The 21271-nt window shown below is 30.3% G+C and overlaps 1 protein-coding gene across 1 annotated transcript in view; it reads left to right on the top strand.

Moving 5' to 3' along the window:
- The first annotated feature begins 322 nt into the window (after nt 1–322).
- Nucleotides 323–21271, top strand: part of MS3_00005481 (uncharacterized protein) — a 38211-nt gene continuing 17262 nt past the window's right edge. The window contains exons 1-5 of the mRNA XM_051213552.1: nt 323–586; nt 14654–15036; nt 16229–16358; nt 17935–18018; nt 19821–20144. Of these exons, the coding sequence (XP_051069542.1) occupies nt 463–586; nt 14654–15036; nt 16229–16358; nt 17935–18018; nt 19821–20144 (1045 nt within the window). The 5' untranslated portion in view covers nt 323–462. The remainder of the gene's footprint in view (nt 587–14653; nt 15037–16228; nt 16359–17934; nt 18019–19820; nt 20145–21271) is intronic.

Below are 21271 nucleotides of genomic sequence, written 5' to 3' on the forward strand. Positions count from 1 at the left end.
CAAAACTCTACCAAAATCATCCACCTGAGCTACAAATCTTCTCCACCATCTCGAAAAGTTTGTATAAGTTTTCTCCATCTTATTATCTTTTCAAAGGAATTTATCTGCGAATACAACTTATCAACTACTCTTGAGTTGGGTACACATATCGAATCTCAGCTTTATCTGACACATAAAATTAGTTGTAGTATCGAAATTCAGTTGTAAGTAATTGGTTAACAATTTAACAGCACAATTTCACATTATTCGAAACCCAATGATTCTTATTTACATATTCTAATAACAGATGAAATTTTTACTTAATTCATTTATCTATAGTATGATTGGCTCAAAATACTATCCGTTGATTGGCTGAAAGGAACAACTAATTGTTCATTGGTTTTCAGGATTAACTTATTTTAGGAAACAATTTATTATTAAAATCACACTTGATGAGTACATTTCAGTTGTCTGTGCATACGTATGACTACTACAAGCCCTATTGGACTTACAAATAACGAATTGACTGTTAAATTAGTAAATAGTGATTATATTGTCAGCGAACCAATTACTGTGGATACGTCATCTATGGATGTGGATTCAAATGGTAAGTCAATTTTTAAATATCTACTTTCCGATATAAACATTCTTTTCCTTTACACTTATGGATACAACTGAAAATGACAAATAATTTCAGATAAATTGGACATTTCGTGAACTGGTAATGATAAATTTAGTGAAATATGTGTAATATCCCTAGTAGAACATTGAAATTCTAACGTTTTATGATTGTATAAACCACTTCTTCACGATGGATATGCCTTTGGGTTATCAAACACATATAGTAATCAGTCTAAATAACTTCTTGGTAATGAATGTATTGGATTTCTGACAAATAAATATAGTTGGAATCATGAGTCAATTGAAGCTAGACCACCATGGAAAACCTGGAAGCACTAGACGGTCGTTACGTCCTAGTATGGGACTCAGCCTCTGGAAATAAATATAGGCTTTGTTAACTTAGTTCATTATCTTCTTAAAATATATTGATAACTATCAAACAATTTCATCAATTTTAGGTTTATTTGGTTGATACCTGTCAGTACACAACACAGCTTTCAGAGTTACACATAGAATCCCACTGAACATAGTTTTTGTATACAGAAAATTTTTTGACCAGACCTCTAAATTTAACCTGACCTTCTAAATAAATACTCTTAAGTTTGTTAAAAACCATTTTTCACTTATGTTCAATCTTAATTTATAATCTACATATCTTAGTAGTTAAGTTACTTCGTCTCTTTTCATCCGTTTACTTAATTACATACTATTAATTTCATAAATAGTATTAAACATTTTTATCCCAATGATTAATCCAAAACTCAGTCCTTACTCCTGTTTTTACATGACGAGTTTTTACGACTAACCATTTATACAATCTTGTCTTTAACTGTCCATCAGTCGGGTAACTAACTGATTAGTGTCTTTAGGGAAAATATTAAGAAATCCGTTAAGTTGGATCTCCACTTTATTTCTTATTTACATTTTTCTAAATTGTAAGAACTATATGTTAGTGGAGATCCATGATGATGAACTAATTGGAAAGACATACTTCTTCGCTCAATTTGTGTTCTAATGTCATAATAGAAACACTTGGTATGCTATGACTTATTATCCTTAACAAAGTTTCACGTGTCTGCAACCACTATGCTATATATAGAGTCTCGGTTTCCGGTTTTAATTTGACAGCTCGTTTACGAAGTATGAATCTATATACGTAACTTCAAACTACACTGGTTTAATGAATCTCAAAGATAACACCCAGGTGTTCAGACTGAAGTAGGCGGAGTCCACTCATGAAACATTCAGTTTCCATTGAACATTGAATAATATATTGGGTTTATTCAAGTCCAGCTTATTACAATACACAATATTGAAATAATATGTTCAATTTTATCGATATTGCGTAAATAATACTAACTTAGTGAGAGGTTAAATATTTAAGTCGATAACAATATCTACATACGGAGTTTTGTAGCATAATATAGGACATTCATTTTGTGATGGCTAAAGACATTGTTGATTGCATAAAGTCCAGTAACTAAAGTGTTTCCAATTATCACTTTACTAGACCAAAATGTTAAACTACGTTATAAAAACATGTGTATCTTTCATCTACTGAGCAGTAATATATATATATATTTCAGGCTCAGTTTCTAACTTGAAATAATCATAAAGTGTTCACTCAATTGAAGATTTAATAAAAACGCAACAAAAAATAAGATGGACAGTGCCAAATTTCTATGACATTATTTTTCTAAACTCAATTAACTACATAAATGTAAGACCACTGGGTAAAACTAATTATAAATCATACAGCCGATACGTTTGTATAATTGAAGTGAATAGTTGTTAATTTATGCATATCTGGTTATTAATTTTTTTACCGGTGAAATATATATATATATATTAATAGTTCAACCAAAAGAAAGCTTATTTTAATGATCATATAGTTAGGTTCAAATCTTGTTAAAGTACATTAAATGATCAAGTTTCATATTTCTCACTTTCAGTTGCATCAAGTCATATTCTTTAACAATCCAAATCCACTATACTTCAATTACATAACAAATGTTGTCAATATATATATAGTGTATGTGTATATGTATATATATATACATTGCTTTTATCATAAAAATGACGAACGATCATATCTTAGCGTATTCATTTTGGATATGATTACTGATAAACCTTATATGATTTCTCGATGTAGCATTAAATGTAGTGTTACTACTGGTCATTATTATTATTATCGATATATATATTTATGTGTTCCCGTCTACTATTCCGTTTATCTTAATAGTTTATCTTATCTGATCGATACATTGCCATTCAAAAAAGTTGATTAACGCCATAGATAGTAATAATCATAACACTAATAATAATAATACAATAATTTGTTGTGATTTTTGTTCCACATGTCTACGTATACAAACATTACTTACCTTATTACAGATTCGGAATTGAAATGAATTGTTTATTTTGTTTACAACCAGTAGTTCACTAATTTAGTCCCCCCCCAAAGTTTTCATTTTATCTAATACTTCAATATAAACATATGCATGTTATCAAAATACACAGTTATATATATTTATACACATACACACAGGTCAGTCAAACAGGTAAGATATATCTATCAGTATTTTTGAGGTCTATGTAACCTAGGAAACCTGATTCAATTCACTATCTTATCTAATGGGAAATTTTAGTTTCAGAAAAAGAACATTTGAATAGTTATTTTAAAAAAATCATTTTGAGGTCAATTTACCACCTTTATTCGTATAATGAATAAAATAAATACAAAGCGTTTATCAGATTATTTTAGTTCATTATATAGGTTTATTACAGTGTGTTGATATTATCCATCCGTTCAGTCTTTTTAGAGAGAAAAAAACACTGTATGAGGTAACAAACGATTCAAGAGTTATCTTTCTCTACATATATGGGTGCATATTTCATTACTTCTTTATGTGATTATTAACGATAAAAATCATTAATCTGAATAACAATTCCCTTTACCTGTTTAAGCATAACTAGGTTACAATGCAGTCAGTTATACGAATCTCAGTCGCAACTGATTAACTGATCATACAGTCATTCCTGTATTACTCTGCAGACAAACGATTGATAATTACTATTATAACCATCATTGACTTCATCAGTAACAGAAGCACTGAACGTAACGCATAAATTAATGTTATTTGTTCATTGTATCACATTCCTTTATTAATGATCGCAAATACGAACATAAGCAATAGTAAAAATATACAAAATAACGTTTCATTTATTAAAATTTTTTTTTGTAAACAGAAAAAGTGACTAAACTTAGACGCCCAAGTTAGCAGTTAGATGAAGAGTTATGCATATATTTGTATCATCAATTCAAATCAGTCCATATGGTTGGAGACATACTTGTTGAAGTGTTTTTTTCCATCTATTCTTATCAGTTTATTTATTTATCATAGTAATACAGAAACTGAATAAAAATAATTCGTATATCTGTATAACTATTGAATAATGATAATAATTAGTAGTAAATTTTAATATGATCTTTATGAAAAAGAGTTTTACTGTGGTGGAGAAGATTTGTAGCTCAGGTAGATGATTTTGATGGAGTTTTGTTCTCTGAGCTGGATGGTTTGTTCGTGGAGCTTTCGTTGTTTTTCTGAACGACATCATCAGCACAAACTTCAGGTAGAAGTGAAGTGTTCTGTATTTAGACAGTAGAATAAAACAGATATACACGTTTTCAGTACTCTAAATAATAGGTCCTGGGTTCAAACCCCACTTGCGGGATCGTGAGTGCGCACTGCCGAGGAGTCCCATACTAAGACGAAACGGCCGTCCAGTGCTTCCAGATTTTCCATGGTGGTCTAGCTTTAATTGATTCATGATCTCAACTATTAAAATTACTACAATATCCACAAAACCCATTCTGATAGTAATTATATGTTCAAAACAGACTCTTAATCAATTTGTTGACCTTGGAAGTGTGAATTTTACTTCACTTAATTAAATGTAAATCGGTAGTGATTTAAAAAGGAGTTGTTGTTTGGTTTAAATATCTTAACAAAAAAGAGTCAATGATTTGTATTGACTGGGTTAATACTAGTTGATGGATTGGTTTATTTTTATATAAACAAGCTATTTTTGTTGAAAAGTATATTTACAATGTTATATTGTAAAAATTATCATACTTTGTTTTGTTAGTCACAAGTTATAGATTAAAATATATACTGTTTCATAACTAGGATTACACTATCAGTCGTAAATGGGATAAATTGTGAAGATCCTAACATTTGACTGGTAAGACTATAATTTTATAGACGAACCAATCAGATTTAGGATAATAGGCCTTAAATTTTGGCGCGAAATTCACTCACCCATTTGGCAAAATAACATCTTAGCATTTTAGCTAATGTTAGTTCGTGATGAAAAAACTGTAAATCTAATTCCTAACCCTAACCATCAGCTGTGAATCATAATCCTTATTCTTCAAACTACTTTAAAACCCTCATTTAGCCCTAGTAAGTAGGTAAACACTCCCAAGGTTACTTTGACATCATTCAAAGGTCATCCTTAAATTATAATCTCACTAGTCTATAATTTATTTTATTAATAATTACCAATTGTTTGTATAGATAGTTCTTAACAATAACTCGTGAAATCATGACTTTGACAAAGTATTCTGAATAAGATAGTTCTTTTAGATTACACTAGACATAATGTTTTCTATAACTATGGTTTCATTTAAAAAGATTTATATATTGCTTGGTTATTAATGTGATAGACTGGTGATGAGAAGTCAGTATGTTAAATATATCATCTAGTCACTATTTATTATCTTCGCTCATTATGATACATATGTTTTAAACGATAACCAGGGTTACAGCAATTCATTTTTTCTGTTATCAATATCAGAGGAATTTCAGTGATCAATTAGTACAAATTTGGTGACAATAAATATTCATCAATTTTATGTACTCTTTCATAGCATGAAATGAGTTACAAAACTTTAACAGAGATTAATTATTAAATTTTGATTTCAAAAACTCAACTATTACGAAATGTACTGTCACTGTCATTATTGAATATTATCAATCTAAACAAATCAATAAGATATACGGATGTCTGTAGAACACCACCCAAATACTAATGTTTAACCAATACCAATTTTGCAAAGGAAAGGGAAACATGATTTTCACACTGATACTAATATTTTATTCAAATTTTTTAATAAACAGGAATTCTATTTAATTTTATACATTCATTTATCGAACAGAACATCGGTAATTGAAATTGTATTATCATATCAACTCATCTATCTGAAATTGTCCTCCAGCTTATCGGTTCATCAGTTAATTTTCACCCTCATTCAAAAATTTTGCTTTTCTCTATTTTTCTATTCAGTAATATTAATGATTTTCATTTTCCTAATTAATTTAACACAATTTATTGTCGTATGATATCATCGATTTTATTTGTTCAGGGTAACATTATCTATTTTTCTTGATAGAATTATGCTGTATACAATTACTTAAAAATTTTGAATTGCAATGAAAGCAAATTACATACTCAGATGTGAAACAACATGAGATTATAAAGTGATTTATTCATAAAGGTATATCCAAGACGCGCGTTTCGTCCTATTCGGGACCCGTCAACTTGATGTACCTGCATCTCAGAGTTGATTTTCACTCAGGGACTCGAACTCATTACCGTTCGCTTCAAACGCCATTGCATTATCCACTTAGCTACTGAGTCCAGATAGCTACTAAATTATGCAAGGAGGATGTTTGTTGTTTAGTAAATGATCCATATACATGAACTTTAATGAAGAACGAACATGCTGGCTTGAATCAGTTTCTAGACTATATTCTTTAAAAATAGTTTGTGGCTTATTTCTGTTGTTTTGAGTAATTTACTGTGTACATTTCGGACGATTTTACTTATGAACGGTGAGATTTTCTGCACTGACGTTTCCGCATTATTCGTAGACCTGTTCGTTGTGAAAACCTTAGTGTTATATGATTATTCCTTGACATTTAAACATTCTCAAAATACTGTTTCAGTTATGTGGAGAGCATCAGATATATAGTTACTTTTGTTATGATCTCATCTGCTAGAATTTAAATGGTTCTTACAAATGATATATTATTAATAACCAACTGGAAACTGTGATTCATAATTTATACATCGAAATGGTCTTATTGTCTAATTACTGAAACGGAAATACCTCACAATATGTTACTTTCTTACCCTTGAATAATCGTTTTTATTCTTGTAAGACACTTTTACAATATAAAATAATAATCTTATTACATGTAAGTTAGCTATTCCCCTTTCAAATTATTCGTAACATAGACACTGAATGATAATTTCGTTTGAATAGTTATATAATTTAAGGAAAATACATGGTGATTATAAGAATTATTTGTGTCTAGTGACTCAAGATATACAAAGCATCACGTCAAAGGAAGTATATATATAGTTGAGGGGGGATTGTTTAGGGTGAACTGAGTGCTTTAGTTATTTTAGATCGTTTTACAAGATTATAAACAGCTCAGGGGAAACCATGAGATAAAATGAAGTCGTATTACTCCTCCTCAATTGTCATTGTAACTTTATCTAAATCCAGAAAGAGAAGTAATTGCATAAAAAACTAAATTTCATCCTGCCTACCAATTTAATCACCGAATTATTCCGCACTAGATCCAACCTAATGCCTCCTTCTGAGATCGCAGGCATTGTGGGGCTAAAACCATACGGACTAACTTGGGCGGTCGACTGAGACTGAACTAATTCACCATTTGGTCGTAATCTGGATTCTTCTGGGCTCTCTTTCAGGCACTTAATGAAAGTGATATTAAACTTTGAGCACATTGTCGAAGCAATTTTATCACTGACTGATGTTAACTAAAGGACTGCTGATTATTAAAAAGTACTAGATGGTAGATGTTTATCTTTTTTAAAGTACGTCAGTGTTAAATGTGCACCATTTTCCTGTATCGTAGATACCATTCTACCTTCAACTTACAAGTTGAAAGTTTAATGGTTCAATTTTTCTAATGAAATCAAAAACAATTCATTTACAAATATGCAAATAGTAATTCTAAATCTATTTAATAAACTATGAATAACTTATCCATTGAGATTATTAACAAATCTTAATTGAATAGTAATAATTTTTGAGATGGTGGAGAAGATTTGTAGCTCATGTGGATGATTTCATTAATAAAAACTCCACGACTAAACCATCCAGCTCAGACTAAAAAACTCCATCAAAATACTGATAAGTTCTTTTAATAAAAGTTATTATTATTATTATTTAATTATAATTAATTAAAACTATGTTGCATTGTGTATACATAAACCCATAAATTATAAAACTATCATAATTTAAAACCTTAGTACATAACTAACGTGACAGAATTAAATGTAACTCAATTTGATTTTATACTGATAATTCACCAAAAAAGATTGATTTCATTGTAATTTTACTGATAGATTATATGTATGTGATAGTATAAACATTTAGAATTAAAAGTTTCCTACAGTTCTAATGAGGATAAAGTTAGTTAATCACTAAGAGTTCCATAGATATTCTTCTATATTATATATACATACATATCTATCTATATCTTAAAACATTGTTTCATATTATCTATATGTTTATCTATATTTATCTATCTATTTATTTATTTATTTATTAAAAGTGGTTTTTATTCTTATTTATGCCTAAATATAATCATCATTTTAACTTGACGTCATTTATTCAGTTTAATCTTATCATTTTGTATGACATTTTAGTTTGTATTGTTTATCAAATTTAAGTAGTGTATAGATAAGAAAGCTATAACAATTTGATTGTGTCTTATTATTTTTTTTTTATGTATCCATTAGTGATATTCTTTAATCAAAAATTAGTTTGTTATCTGATGATAAGACAGTAAGTTTAAAAATCGATTTAGATAGATTCATCATTATCATTTAAAGAATTAGTTACATAGATACTTGAGTTTTCTTTGAAAAGAAGTCATAAGTTTGAATTGATGATGATTCCGAAGTTAAGATAAAATGATCTCCATGTGTTATAAGTGAAGATGGATAGTGGCTAGCAGTGGAATCTAGAACGTGCGTTTCGTCCTATTTGGGAAGATATACGTAAACAACACCAAATGAATATGATCTTCACGTAGTCCGTATCTTTTTATACATATATACTTATCAGAATAAACTGTTACTATCATAGATAGATGGCAACAGAAAATATTAGGCATATACAATATTATTCGAGAGGTGAGAATAGATTCGTGGAATAAAAAGCGAGGTAATTTTGGAACTTAAGATCTAAGGAAAGACAAAGAATGAATGAATTTACGCCATCGCAAATGGTTTTGAACCATGTCACTTAACATTTCCAAACACTGGCTATCACAATCGTACGGAACTCATATAAGCAGCATGGATCTACCTACATAGTAGCTCAGACCAACAATAAATGATTGGATAGACTGATACCACGTTTTGGTTTGGGCGCCCCTAAATGTCTTTCAGTCTATTGTTAGACTAACTAACATTGAGCGTCACGGTAAAGAGTAGTTTGACGTATGTTTTGTGTTGTGGGAGTAGGTTGGAAGAAAGCTAGAGGCGGTCAGACCAAAAGATGGCACAAATCCATGAAGTCACTGACAAGTGGACTGAAGCATGTTGGTAGGTGTAGACTAACTGGTTGGGATCCGCGAGACGATAGCACCCGATGGTTCTACGTTGTTACTGACTGACTACTAAAACCTATCAATCGGTTTGTTATTTGAACTCATGTTATTCTTACTTTTCAATTTGAGTATAAAATTTACCGTATGTTATAAAAGTGACATATTTCTATGTAGAAATTCTAATTTCTATATTTATTCTGTGTATGAAAATGATCGTTCAAAAAGTTAGATCCACGATAAAGGTCAATAACTGTGTGATTAATATAGGAGAATGAAAAAGCCATGGTCACTTATTTGCTCATTATTGCTTATTCATACTATCTATCTATTCAAACTAGTCCTATAAATCAATAAAATTATTATTATATCATGACAATGTTTTAAAAGGGTATTTAATTTCTACCTAATTATTTTACCGTTTCCATTAATTTACTAGATTAATTTGCTTTTTATACTTTTCGGTCTAGTTTTCTTTGAGATTTTCAGTCATTATTCTTTACATACATAACAATACTGTAACTTACTTTGATACTACTACATGTAGTTTTATTAATATCATTTGAACTTTTTCTGAATCTTTTATTTCATCTACTTAGTGGATTTTCATATACGTGAAAGTGCTATTGGAGTTGAGAAGATTTACAACCCAGTCCTAAGATTTTACTAGATTCGAATGCTTTGAGATGAATGCTTAAATTGTAGATCCATTTCAAAAGATGGAATAGTACCATTATGTTGGAATTTTGCTTAGTTATTGTAGGAATTAAGTTATACTGTGTATAACGATTTACTGTGGTTTATTTTAAGTATTGATATAAGAAGTACCAAATCGAACTATTTGCAAGTTAAGATTGTAAGAATAAATAGATATGTTCTTATAGTGTGTAATTCTGTTAAGTCATCAGATGTAGTTTAAATCTTACTATTTAGCTTTTATTAATCTTCAAACTATTCACTTCCAATCTTAATTGATTTATCATAGTCATAATTATGATAGTGTAATGGTACAGTGAAATTTATCATTACAAGATTAATTAGCATAAATATTTACTTCTGAAGTGACATACATATTTGTATTGTAGTCGTAACTAGTCTAGTTCTATGTTAAGTTCTTTCATAACGTTACCGTTATTTTTAGACTTAAGCTTGAAAGGAGTTTTAAAAAGATCAAGTAATTTGCCTAATCTTAATTTCTGTGGATTTTCTGAACAGAAATGATTACAAACTTTCCTTTCAATCCTTAATAGTTTTAGTTTTTACTACGAGACTTTATATTTTTATGAACTATCAAATATCAATTCATTACAGTTTATCAAATTGATCTTGATCATTTTGATTTACATAGATTTTCTTTGAATTTCTCAAAAGATGTATAAAACCATAAAACCTTTACTAGTGTTAGTAGATAACTCATAGTCATAATTGTCAATATAGGTGTGTGCAAATATGTGGATTCTCAAAAGTTTATATATATATATATATATATATATATATATATATATATATATATATATATATATATGAGAGTTGAAAGCAGTTTAGACTATATAGTTGGCCCATTATATAAAATCATGTATACGCTTATGAAATTTGCGGTAACCAAGGAAGAAAAATTCGGACAGTCTTTAACAGTATGTTGCCACCCAGCAAGACAAGTAAACCTAGAAACGAGTATCGGATGGTCACTCGCAGCTTCTAGGTAGGCGAAAGGGTACTTGTCAAGTATCAAGGCAATATAGAGCGGGAACCAGGTGTTACAGAGTGTAGGATTGGAAATGTACTGTACTTAGTTCGAAGAAATGTCGGGGTGTGTATATGACAAATCAAATTCAAAGGGATGGTAGAACATTGATCACACAAAGCTGACTCCCGTTTCAAATGCTCGTGGATTCATCTTAAAAAAGCCCAAAGGGGAGAAAAAATGTAGAAGACATAAAAAACGTAAGGACAAAGCGGCATAACCTTCAAGAATGATGGACAGCAAGAGGAATGCAGTAACCAAGTTTCAGGTTGACCCAAGGAAAACGTTTTACACAAAAGACTTTAAAGAGGGGAGGTGTGTGAACGGCCCACGGGTTAACTTGGGGAAGCTCTAGGAAGCTCAGAAAGAGCCGAAGATACTTCGTTAATTATCTTTGGAAGGACATTCTAGAATATCTACGTGTAGCTTCCCTATTGGACAAATGCTAAAAACCACTGTACGCGGATCGGATGACTATAATGATGATTTCGTTTTTACGAAAAATTAAATACCTGAAAGTTTTGTACCATATTTGACACTGTTTTGGAACAGTATTCCTTCTCACTCATCTTCTCTCTTCTCCTTTGCGACTTGGAGGGTTCTAGCGTACGAGTGCTCAAGTTGTAAGCGGTAATATCAAAGAATCTAAGTTCTAGATATAACAGAATTGAAGGTTGTATGAATATTTTATCCTTTGTATTCCTTGTTACTGTCAAACTTGAGATTTGTTTTTTATGCAAGTGTGAAATAACTCTAAACTCAATAAAAATTTTTGTTCGTCATCTGGTTGAAACATAGAATTGTTAGTAGGTTGATTAGTGATTTGTAGTTTCATCACGTTACGAAATTTTTGTGTAACAAACTTAAACTGCTAGTCTGAAACTCATTAAAACTACAGGTGACACCATTATTAGCGACCCTGAGTGATTCTAAAAGTGACCTTAAAAGTTTTCAACAATTTATCAGTTTCAAGACGGGTTTGGGAATTGGGATTAGTGGTTGGAATGAGAAATTAAGGTGAAAGTTTTCATCATGAAACAATATGAGCTACAGTACAAGAATCCTTTGTAGCAACATGAAAGAATGAAGTTCGCACAAAAACTCAAAAGACCCTATCCTAAATTTGATTGGTTCGTCCATATAATACCATCAAACTAAAAATTAACCACCGTAGGGATTTGCTGGGATTTCAATTCCACAACGTAATGATCACAGTTAAACAACTAATGACAACCAGGAAGCACTATACAGCTGTTTCGTCCAAGTATGGAATAGCGTGAGGTATTTATCCATTTAGCACATCCGAAGATGGTTGTGCGATATTACTAATTGGTTGGAATACATAAACCGTTGAGTGTTGTAGGTATCATTACCAAGGTCTGACTTGATAATTTCAAATAAATTGAGTACTGGGTAGATTGTTATAAATAAACCTGGGTCAATTTTCACTTGGTTATTTATCCTCTGAAAACGTGTCCTACACTGAATCACAAAACGTCAGAAAGTCGAATTTTTCTACTCAGTGAGTGTTGGCTTAATGGTCTAAATGTTAAGTCTTCACGTGAGACCGAGGGTCTTAGGTTCGATCCGTGGTGGCGATGTCGTGGATGTGCACTGCTGAGAAGTTCCAAAATAGGATAGAGCAGCTATTCAGTATCCACGGTTTTCAGTGGTTGTTTAACCCAGAATATCCCGTAATGTTAATTAATGGCTTATACCAATTAGCACCCATATTTTTTAGTTTTTTAGTCTGTACCCCAATGGTAAAAATATTCGATGTTGAAGTAATAGGTTGGTTCCCTTTTTTGGCTTAGACAATGGTCCAATATCCTAGTACAAAAGATATGTCCAAAAGCCAAATGTGATGATCTATACTGAGTCACCAAGTAGCAAGGACATTTTGTCATCGTGATATAAGATTATCCCAGCTATCCTTTTTAATGCTTATAAAAATGATATACGAGACTTCGTTAGTGATTTGCATGAAATCGTAATTTATTAATCAAACTAACTTCAGTCCTGAATGTTTATTAGTGACTCTACAATAAATTATCTAAGCATTTCAACTGCAATTTGAACATATCAGACCATAATACTTAACAACACCCATTCAGATCATGCAGTTAATATAATTTCCCCGGAGAATTCCAGTTATAACAAACTGAGAAATGTCAACTAGCATAGAATATCGTTTGAAGGATTCCAACTGATTTCTATCAGCTACCCCAATAGTTTACTACCACTAGTATATAAAACATAAACGTGAACATTTTATTTTTAAAAATTTTTATATCCCAATAAATAAATACAATGGTTCTCGTATCATTACTATCAGTAAAATAATTTCGGGTATATTTGATAGAAATGAAAAAAAACTCCCCTGGCTTTTATCAAAATCTTGATAATTGATTAACCCTAATTGTTTTCCTTTTTTTTCAACATTTTGATCATTCACTCTTATTTGTTTGATGTGTTTGCCTGTATATTTATACATATGAAAAGAGATTTATAAATCGGTAACGATTTGACCTTTATAGATTGACCTAAAGATAAAAATTGGAAAAAAAGAAACTAATTCATGTTTTAAATGAATTTTAATTTTGCAATATCCCATTAATTAATAACATCAACTAAAGTTTTGGATTAGGATACATGAGACAGTGAAAAGAAAAAAACACAACAAAAATTGACTAGCTAACAAACGATGGACAATATGAAATAGATCATTTTAAAAGATAATCATTTGGCGTTAACCTTAAAACAAAATGAATTTTTTAAAAAAAAAATGTTCCGTATAATTTTATCTTACGTTAAGAGACTAATAGTTAAGCACTTGTGCACGGAACTAATGGGTCCTGGATTCGAATCTCGAGAGGCGGGATTGTAGAGGCGAACTGCTGAGAAGTCCCACAATAGGACGAAACGGCTGTCTAGTGCTTCTAGAATTTCCATGGTGGTCTAGCTTCAATTGACTCATGATCTCAACTATTAAAATTTAATTTAAATTGTAAAAATAATTATCATTAGAATTGTTAAGTTACATTTATTCTGTAGTTTCTGGAAGTGAATATTAGTGGTTAAAATATTTTATTTTCAATTGTAGTGTTTCGTGATTAATGTATACATTAATTCCGTTTATTTTACTAGTCAGTTATTATCTTTAACCATTAAACATTAGATATATCTTTAAAATGAGCGAGACACACTGGTATTCGGTAATCCAATTACTATAGGTGTATAATGATAACTATTTCTAATTAAAGATCAATTAATACTTTAATAGTATTGAGTTTTTGAAGATATTTTTGATAAATTATGCAACTCAGTCTATAGTACTTTGATCCTATTCTTATACCATGTTTACAAATAACTTTAAAGGAAATATATAGTTAGAAAGGTAATGGGACAGTGTGTCATTTCACACATAATATTTACGTCACATCCTCTTGTATTTACTGAGTTATTACTGGTAATCATATATAAAAAAAACCCATAGATATTTTATTAATCGCCTAACTGTTATTTGATTACATTAAATTAGTAGATTAAAGATGTGCAAAGATAATGGTGATGGTGATAATGATATATTTACAGCTTCTAACATTAAGTATTTTGTCAAGGAATAATTGTTTTGTTTTTTTTAATTTCATTACAGGAACAACTCCATGGGATACAGGATCTATTTTAAATAATGATGAAATAACAATGAAAAGAAATGATTTAGAATTAGTCACATCACATCAAATTGATTCTACTAATCTGACTCCAGTTAGTAATTCTACTAATAATAACAATAATAATAATAGTAATAACATTTCAAATACTACTTGCAAAATGAATACATTATCTTATATACCGCCAGGATTAATATCTGTTATGAATGAATCTAAGTGTTTGACAGTATGTGCTATTGGACATTTTTCAGTCGGTCATACATGGGGACCTTATCTTATTCACATTGGTTCAGAACTTCGACAAAAGCTTATAGCTTTCTCAACAGAAGTTGATCCTGATTTTTTAGTTACATTAACTGTAAAGGTAAATCGAATACTTATCTATATTTATCTTTTTTCAAATTCATTTGTGAAACTTACCACTAAGGGTAAATATACTGATTAGTAACTGAATGAACATTTAATGATTTCCTGTCAGTCTATTTATCTGACTTAGACGTCTTGAGAATAAACAGTCCATGTCACTGTATGATCATGTGTAAACAGAGTTATTAATGAATTTACTATACAATTGATCATATAGTTATATTTTCATCAGTAAAAACAACCTGGATAATTTATACTGACAACATGTAAAGGTGCAGTTTAGTTGGTTATTTTATTTAGATTTGGTATGAATAACCGATGATATGTAAAAATTGTAAGTTACGTAATTTCCAAAATATACTGATCAATACTGGTAACAACTATGGTGTAGAACAAAAACAGTATTTTCATAAAATATACTTTCCTAATGAGCTGTATTCATTAATGCTTTTGTAAATTTTTAAGACTAAAATAGTATGCCGCAAATGCTGACAAAAATACGTTACAGATTAATAACTTACATGGTGATTAAAAGATGACGTGAAATTTTATTTGTAGTCCGTGTTATCTTCTCTGAGCAACTATGTAGCATCATTTTGTGATAATGTACCGAAATTTTTACCACTTCGGAAATTATTTACACGTATCCTAGTATTGTACATCATCTGGTTTGATTCGTAATGACCAAGTAACGTCTTATAAGTTATTCGATCAATGTGCTAACTTTACAGAGAAAAAAAGTATGATCATTGATTATTTTATTCCTTTCTCTTCGATTTTCAGACTATGAATTCTTAATGAGTTGATACCGATAATGTGTGAGTAGCGTTTAATATTGGACTGGGCAAGCAAATTTAAGGTTTCATTGAGTCATCAATAATAATAATGGTAAGGGGTGGGTTCAAACCTTCATTACACAAATAAACTATAATTTCGCTTAATAAACCGAACAAAATTTGATGCATCTACTTTCATATACTGTAAAATATCACGATTGTGCCTAAAAAGATTTATATTCGCTAATATAATCTATTGAAATGCAGATAATTTTACACCTTTCTATTCAAAGAAAGCATAATATATATGTGTTTACTACATTTTAAACTGTAGTTTAAATGTTTCTGTCAGGTCACGTATTTTTAATTATACGAATATGACTTAATTCTCAATGTTTTGATTTTAATTTTCAGAGCAAAGATTCTAGTCATGAAAATGCGAATAGTTTAATTGTTGGAGAAGAGCATACATGGATAAGAGTTATACACGAGACCGGTCTTCATTCTGATAAGAATGAACATAATTTGGATATTTTAGTTGATCGTAAGTATGAGAAGTAAAACTCTGTACAGTATATTTAAACCAATTAGTCCTTTTTCAGTTGTAGGTTGAAAATAGTCGTCACACCAATTTATTACTAACCAAATAATCTGAACATATAATTCAACATAGGGCTTCAACATTGGTTACTACTGCTTAAACATCAATATTAATCTCCTCAATACATGATTCATTTAGTTCTCATTCATCCCACCTTATTATGTCTTACTAATAATTTTTTACACAATATAGTCCTTCCACTAAACATCTGACCGAATTGTAATTGCACTATTATCTCACTCACCCTATCTGACCCATATTTATTCTGATCATGGATCTTAAATTTTCACATGACATATAAGCTGATTCATGTTGACATTCTATATGAGTCATATCAACATTAACAATTTTATTCTATTTTGTTTGACAATCCTAAATTCATATGCTTTAAACGATGCACTTTGCCCTTAACCTGACCATTTTTCGAATCATTAATTTGGATATATAATTGTAGAACTTGAAAAGAATTTATCGAAAAGAATATTCTTCGTTCAAATACTAGTCTTTTAAAGTGATTGCATCACTTGCCAGTGAGTTTATCAAATCACATTAATGTGTGGTAATGTACAGAGAAGGATTAATCGAATAATGAAGTTGGGGGTTCATAATAAATAGCGTTGTTATGTACCGAAATAAACCCAGAGAGCAATCAATAATTACCCTCGATACTGAGACATGTCAATTAAACAGATCATAGTATTGATCTACAGAAAAGCTTAATAATCGATTTTAGTCACTTTCATTTTCTAATAGATATGTACAGGTATATATGGCCAAACTAATATTAACACTTAACCTAAAAACGATCCTCAGATGGAATGTAAAAAGGATAAAATTTTTACTGCCTAACTCTTACCCTTATTGTAAATGATCTTTATCATCTGGATTAGCATCCTTTTTAATTAATCTCAAGTTCGTTTTCTGAAAGCAGTATGATTCATAATTCCTCTAAAATTAGTATTATTTTATTAGCATTTCATTCACAGTATATTATTCGATCATGAATTCTGAATTTTCGACAGCATGTTTATACTTTTCATCATTATCACTAGATTTTACTAATGCAAATCATGTTGTATTGTTTGATCAGTTATTGTTTATATCTTTATCAAACTTCCTCTGTCATGTTTACTCCCTTGTTTGATAACATTTGTACATATGAATCATTTAATCACAGCTTATCATCTGTTTTTAAACAAAAAAAAACATCAGTGAATTTTGAAGAAAAACAAGGCATAAAATTCAATGAATGTATACTTGTCATGATCTGATTCGTCTGTACGCGCTATGTCATTATTTCAAAAAGAATTGATAATCCCGGCGACGACATTGATGATAATGACGATAAGATTATGCATAATTTTAATACTGACAGCTCGTGAATAAGAATGATTATGACAATGATAAATTAATCTGATAATGAATTGCACTTCATACTCAGTTCTTACGTCGTTTACATTTTATTGGACAATTTCTTTTTTAATGTTCTTATTTTTTCTTGTTCGTTTTTCACTGACAGCTATTTTGAAAACAATCACATTACAAACTAGATCAGATATTAATCCACAAGACTTCCTGATAGGTGTGGTACGTATTGTATCAGGTAAGCTTATCTAGGTAGTTAATGACTGCATATTTTATCATACCCTTCAATAATACTATTATTATCATTATTGTTATTGAGAAAACAATATCTTACTTACAAATCAATGCTATACTAGATTGATTAAATTACAAATATATACACATGCAAATCATACTGGTGATAATATATTTTTTCGACTGTTATGTTGTAGAATAGTAGTCTTATTAACTTGAAACTATGAACAGTATAAGCTGATGAATGGCAGATATAGATATATAGTGATGAGTTTTCAGTAATGCGATAATAAAGACTTATACAGTTTAAGTGAGATTACTATCTCCTAACTGAGAAGTATAATATCTCTAGAAAACGAACGACAGATTTAATAGATAAATCATTGATTGTGTCATTTTTAAGTTTTTTTCTCTCCCTCTCGTAAAGATAAGACTTATCTAACTTTCCAAATAAAAAAATATAAAAACCCTATAAATTGATTTTTTTTTCAATGTAGATAAGCCCTGAAGGAGATGGTTAGTAGGTAATGGTATTGACTTTTTAATTCAGTGTGAGATAACTTACTACATATATAATTATATAATCATTTAGTGACTAGTTATCGAGTGTTATTCGTGTTGTCCAAGTGGCCTATTATTACATAATGACTATGTATATATCGTCATATGTTGTGTTTATTCACACCAGTTCGGTATTGCGTAACAAGATCACTGTAACCATTCTAAACATAGTTCCATGTTTATAAACACTAAGCTCATTAATAACCAAATGTGAAAATAAAATAAGGATTCTGTGGACATTTTTAGGACACTAGTATAACAATAATGTACAAACTATTAATAGATCAATGGATTGGAGATTTCCTATATCTAAAAAAATTTGTAATACAAGTGCAGTAAATTGTTTTACAGTGTATGTTAAAGTACTTGATTCCGAGTTACCTATTAGAAGATCTGAAAAGTGCTCATGTAATTTAGTTTAAACAGCTGTATATTATCAATTTGTCTCACGTGAAAAAGCGTAACCTGAAACTATAATTGATAAGTAAATTAAATATTCTACTTCACCCAGTACTTACAAATTAAATTACTTGAAATGCTACAGGGAATATATTTATCCTCAAGGTTGTCGATTTAATTTCAACAACATTTTGTAGCAAACTATTATGTAAGAGGAAATTCTAAATGTCGTTTAGAAAACTCATTTTCCTGTAACTATGAATACCAATTATCCTTCTGTGCTATTAATCATCAGACAGATAACTGTTCGTTGGTTCTGTCAGTTACAACCAAATAGAGTCTACCAGATGATTACTCTGGTCAATACTTCTCTTCATGTCAGCTTGGTAAGTATGTTTTAGTTCTATGAAAAAGTAAGCAGGTAGGTATAATGTTAATCTGATTGAAAGTGTCCGAAAACCATCCGTCCACATTTAAACACCGCATCGATTTGATGTACAGAGTCCCGATTTTTCACATTTTAATTACCAACTGGTTGTTTAAAAGAATCTAGATTTTAATATTTACTCTGGACCGGGGTTTCCTGTCGACTACCTCCAACCACCATCTAATCTCACATTAGTGCACACAGTGTCGAGTCACCTGGACTAGTGGCCACATTGCATCATGGTCGATAGCATTCGATCTACACTAATAAGGACTTGACACACATTACATTGGTCACCACCCAGTGATCAATCAATTATGACTTTCTGTCAATATTCTATACCACTAAATGGATTTGACCTTACTGAAGTCAAAACATTTGCAAATTCGTGAAACTTTTTTTTCATTTTTCTCAATTAGATAGTCAGAAAGCAGAACAAATAACAATGTCAAGTGGTCATAATTCAACGTTGTATAACAACACAAAGTCGTCAACATCAACTTCTGTCTTAACATCGTCTTCAAACAATTTACCTTCTACTGGACCTAGGCGCGATAAGAAGTGTACACACTGTGGAATATCATTTTCCAATCTGGATACTTTGAACGCACATATGGCACATTACTGCTCTCGAAGACCAGGATTAGTTTCATCGACTTCAGCTGGTGTTCAGCCATCAGTGTCTGTATCTGTCACACACTCTGACACTTCGACAAATAAAAGTACAAATAATAAGTTCAACAGTAAGTAATTGTTTTACAAAATTATAATTTAGAAAAGTCTATGTCATCTCTCACACAACCTTAGTATTACAAAGATAATATATGAGAAGTTACTGATTAGTTAGGTGAAATCATACTACACTGACTATTATCTTTCAACTTTTTAAATAATGATGTCATTTATATTTCCAGTTCAATTTCTAGATAAGTATTACATTTTCTCTGATCGTGTAAAGCTACTGGTTAGCACTTGAAAAAACCCATCAAATAAAGCCTTACTATTTGGTCACATGGTTAGTAATTGACGTTACGGTATTCATTTATATTCTAAGGACGTAAGCTACACTTTCATATTATAACCTCTAATCGTATATACAGTTGATAAAAAAGGGGACAAATAAGGCCGTTAGAGTACAATAGGAACATGATGTATGTAAACTTTATGGTCAACCAAGTTTATAAAGATAAACCTTGAAAAATAAATGTTATTTATCTTTGACTATTTGATCACGCGGGTGGGTTCGTGGATGCACACCGCTGAGGAGTGCCACAATAGGACGAAACTGCTGTCCAGTGCTTCTAGGTTTTCAATGGTGGTCTAACATCAATCGGTTCATGATCTCAATCAAAAACTTAACAATCTCCACAACCGCTAAACTGATAATTTATTAAATATAAAATATCATAAGATATTTAAGTTATGTAATCGCATTTATGATATAAAAACTAACACTTGTAAATAAATCTCTAATGAAAAGGATTTTAATAATCCTGCTTTGTAGTAACAGTTTTTTGACAGTGCCTGATACTGAATGTTCAACTAATCAAAAATTATAGTACATAGTTATAACTTCACATAAGCTTATTTGGATATCAAAGTGAAATGTAAGTTATTATTCATTCCCCAAGGATTGTACTGTTTGTAAATAATTGAAAATTGTTACATTAGCTTCAACACTAAGAATTTAAATTCTCCATTTATCCACTTTCCCCATACACTAGTTGCTTGAATCTATTTGTATAAGGCATAGACACATGATGCATTAAGGTTACTTAGTCCATATGTATACAAATGTATACATAATATGTTAACAGACAGAAAGCTTATCAACTTCATCTAGATAGATCTATTTAACGTCTTGCTTTGT

Source organism: Schistosoma haematobium, chromosome 3 (assembly GCF_000699445.3).
Source record: "Schistosoma haematobium chromosome 3, whole genome shotgun sequence".
Taxonomy (NCBI): domain Eukaryota; kingdom Metazoa; phylum Platyhelminthes; class Trematoda; order Strigeidida; family Schistosomatidae; genus Schistosoma; species Schistosoma haematobium.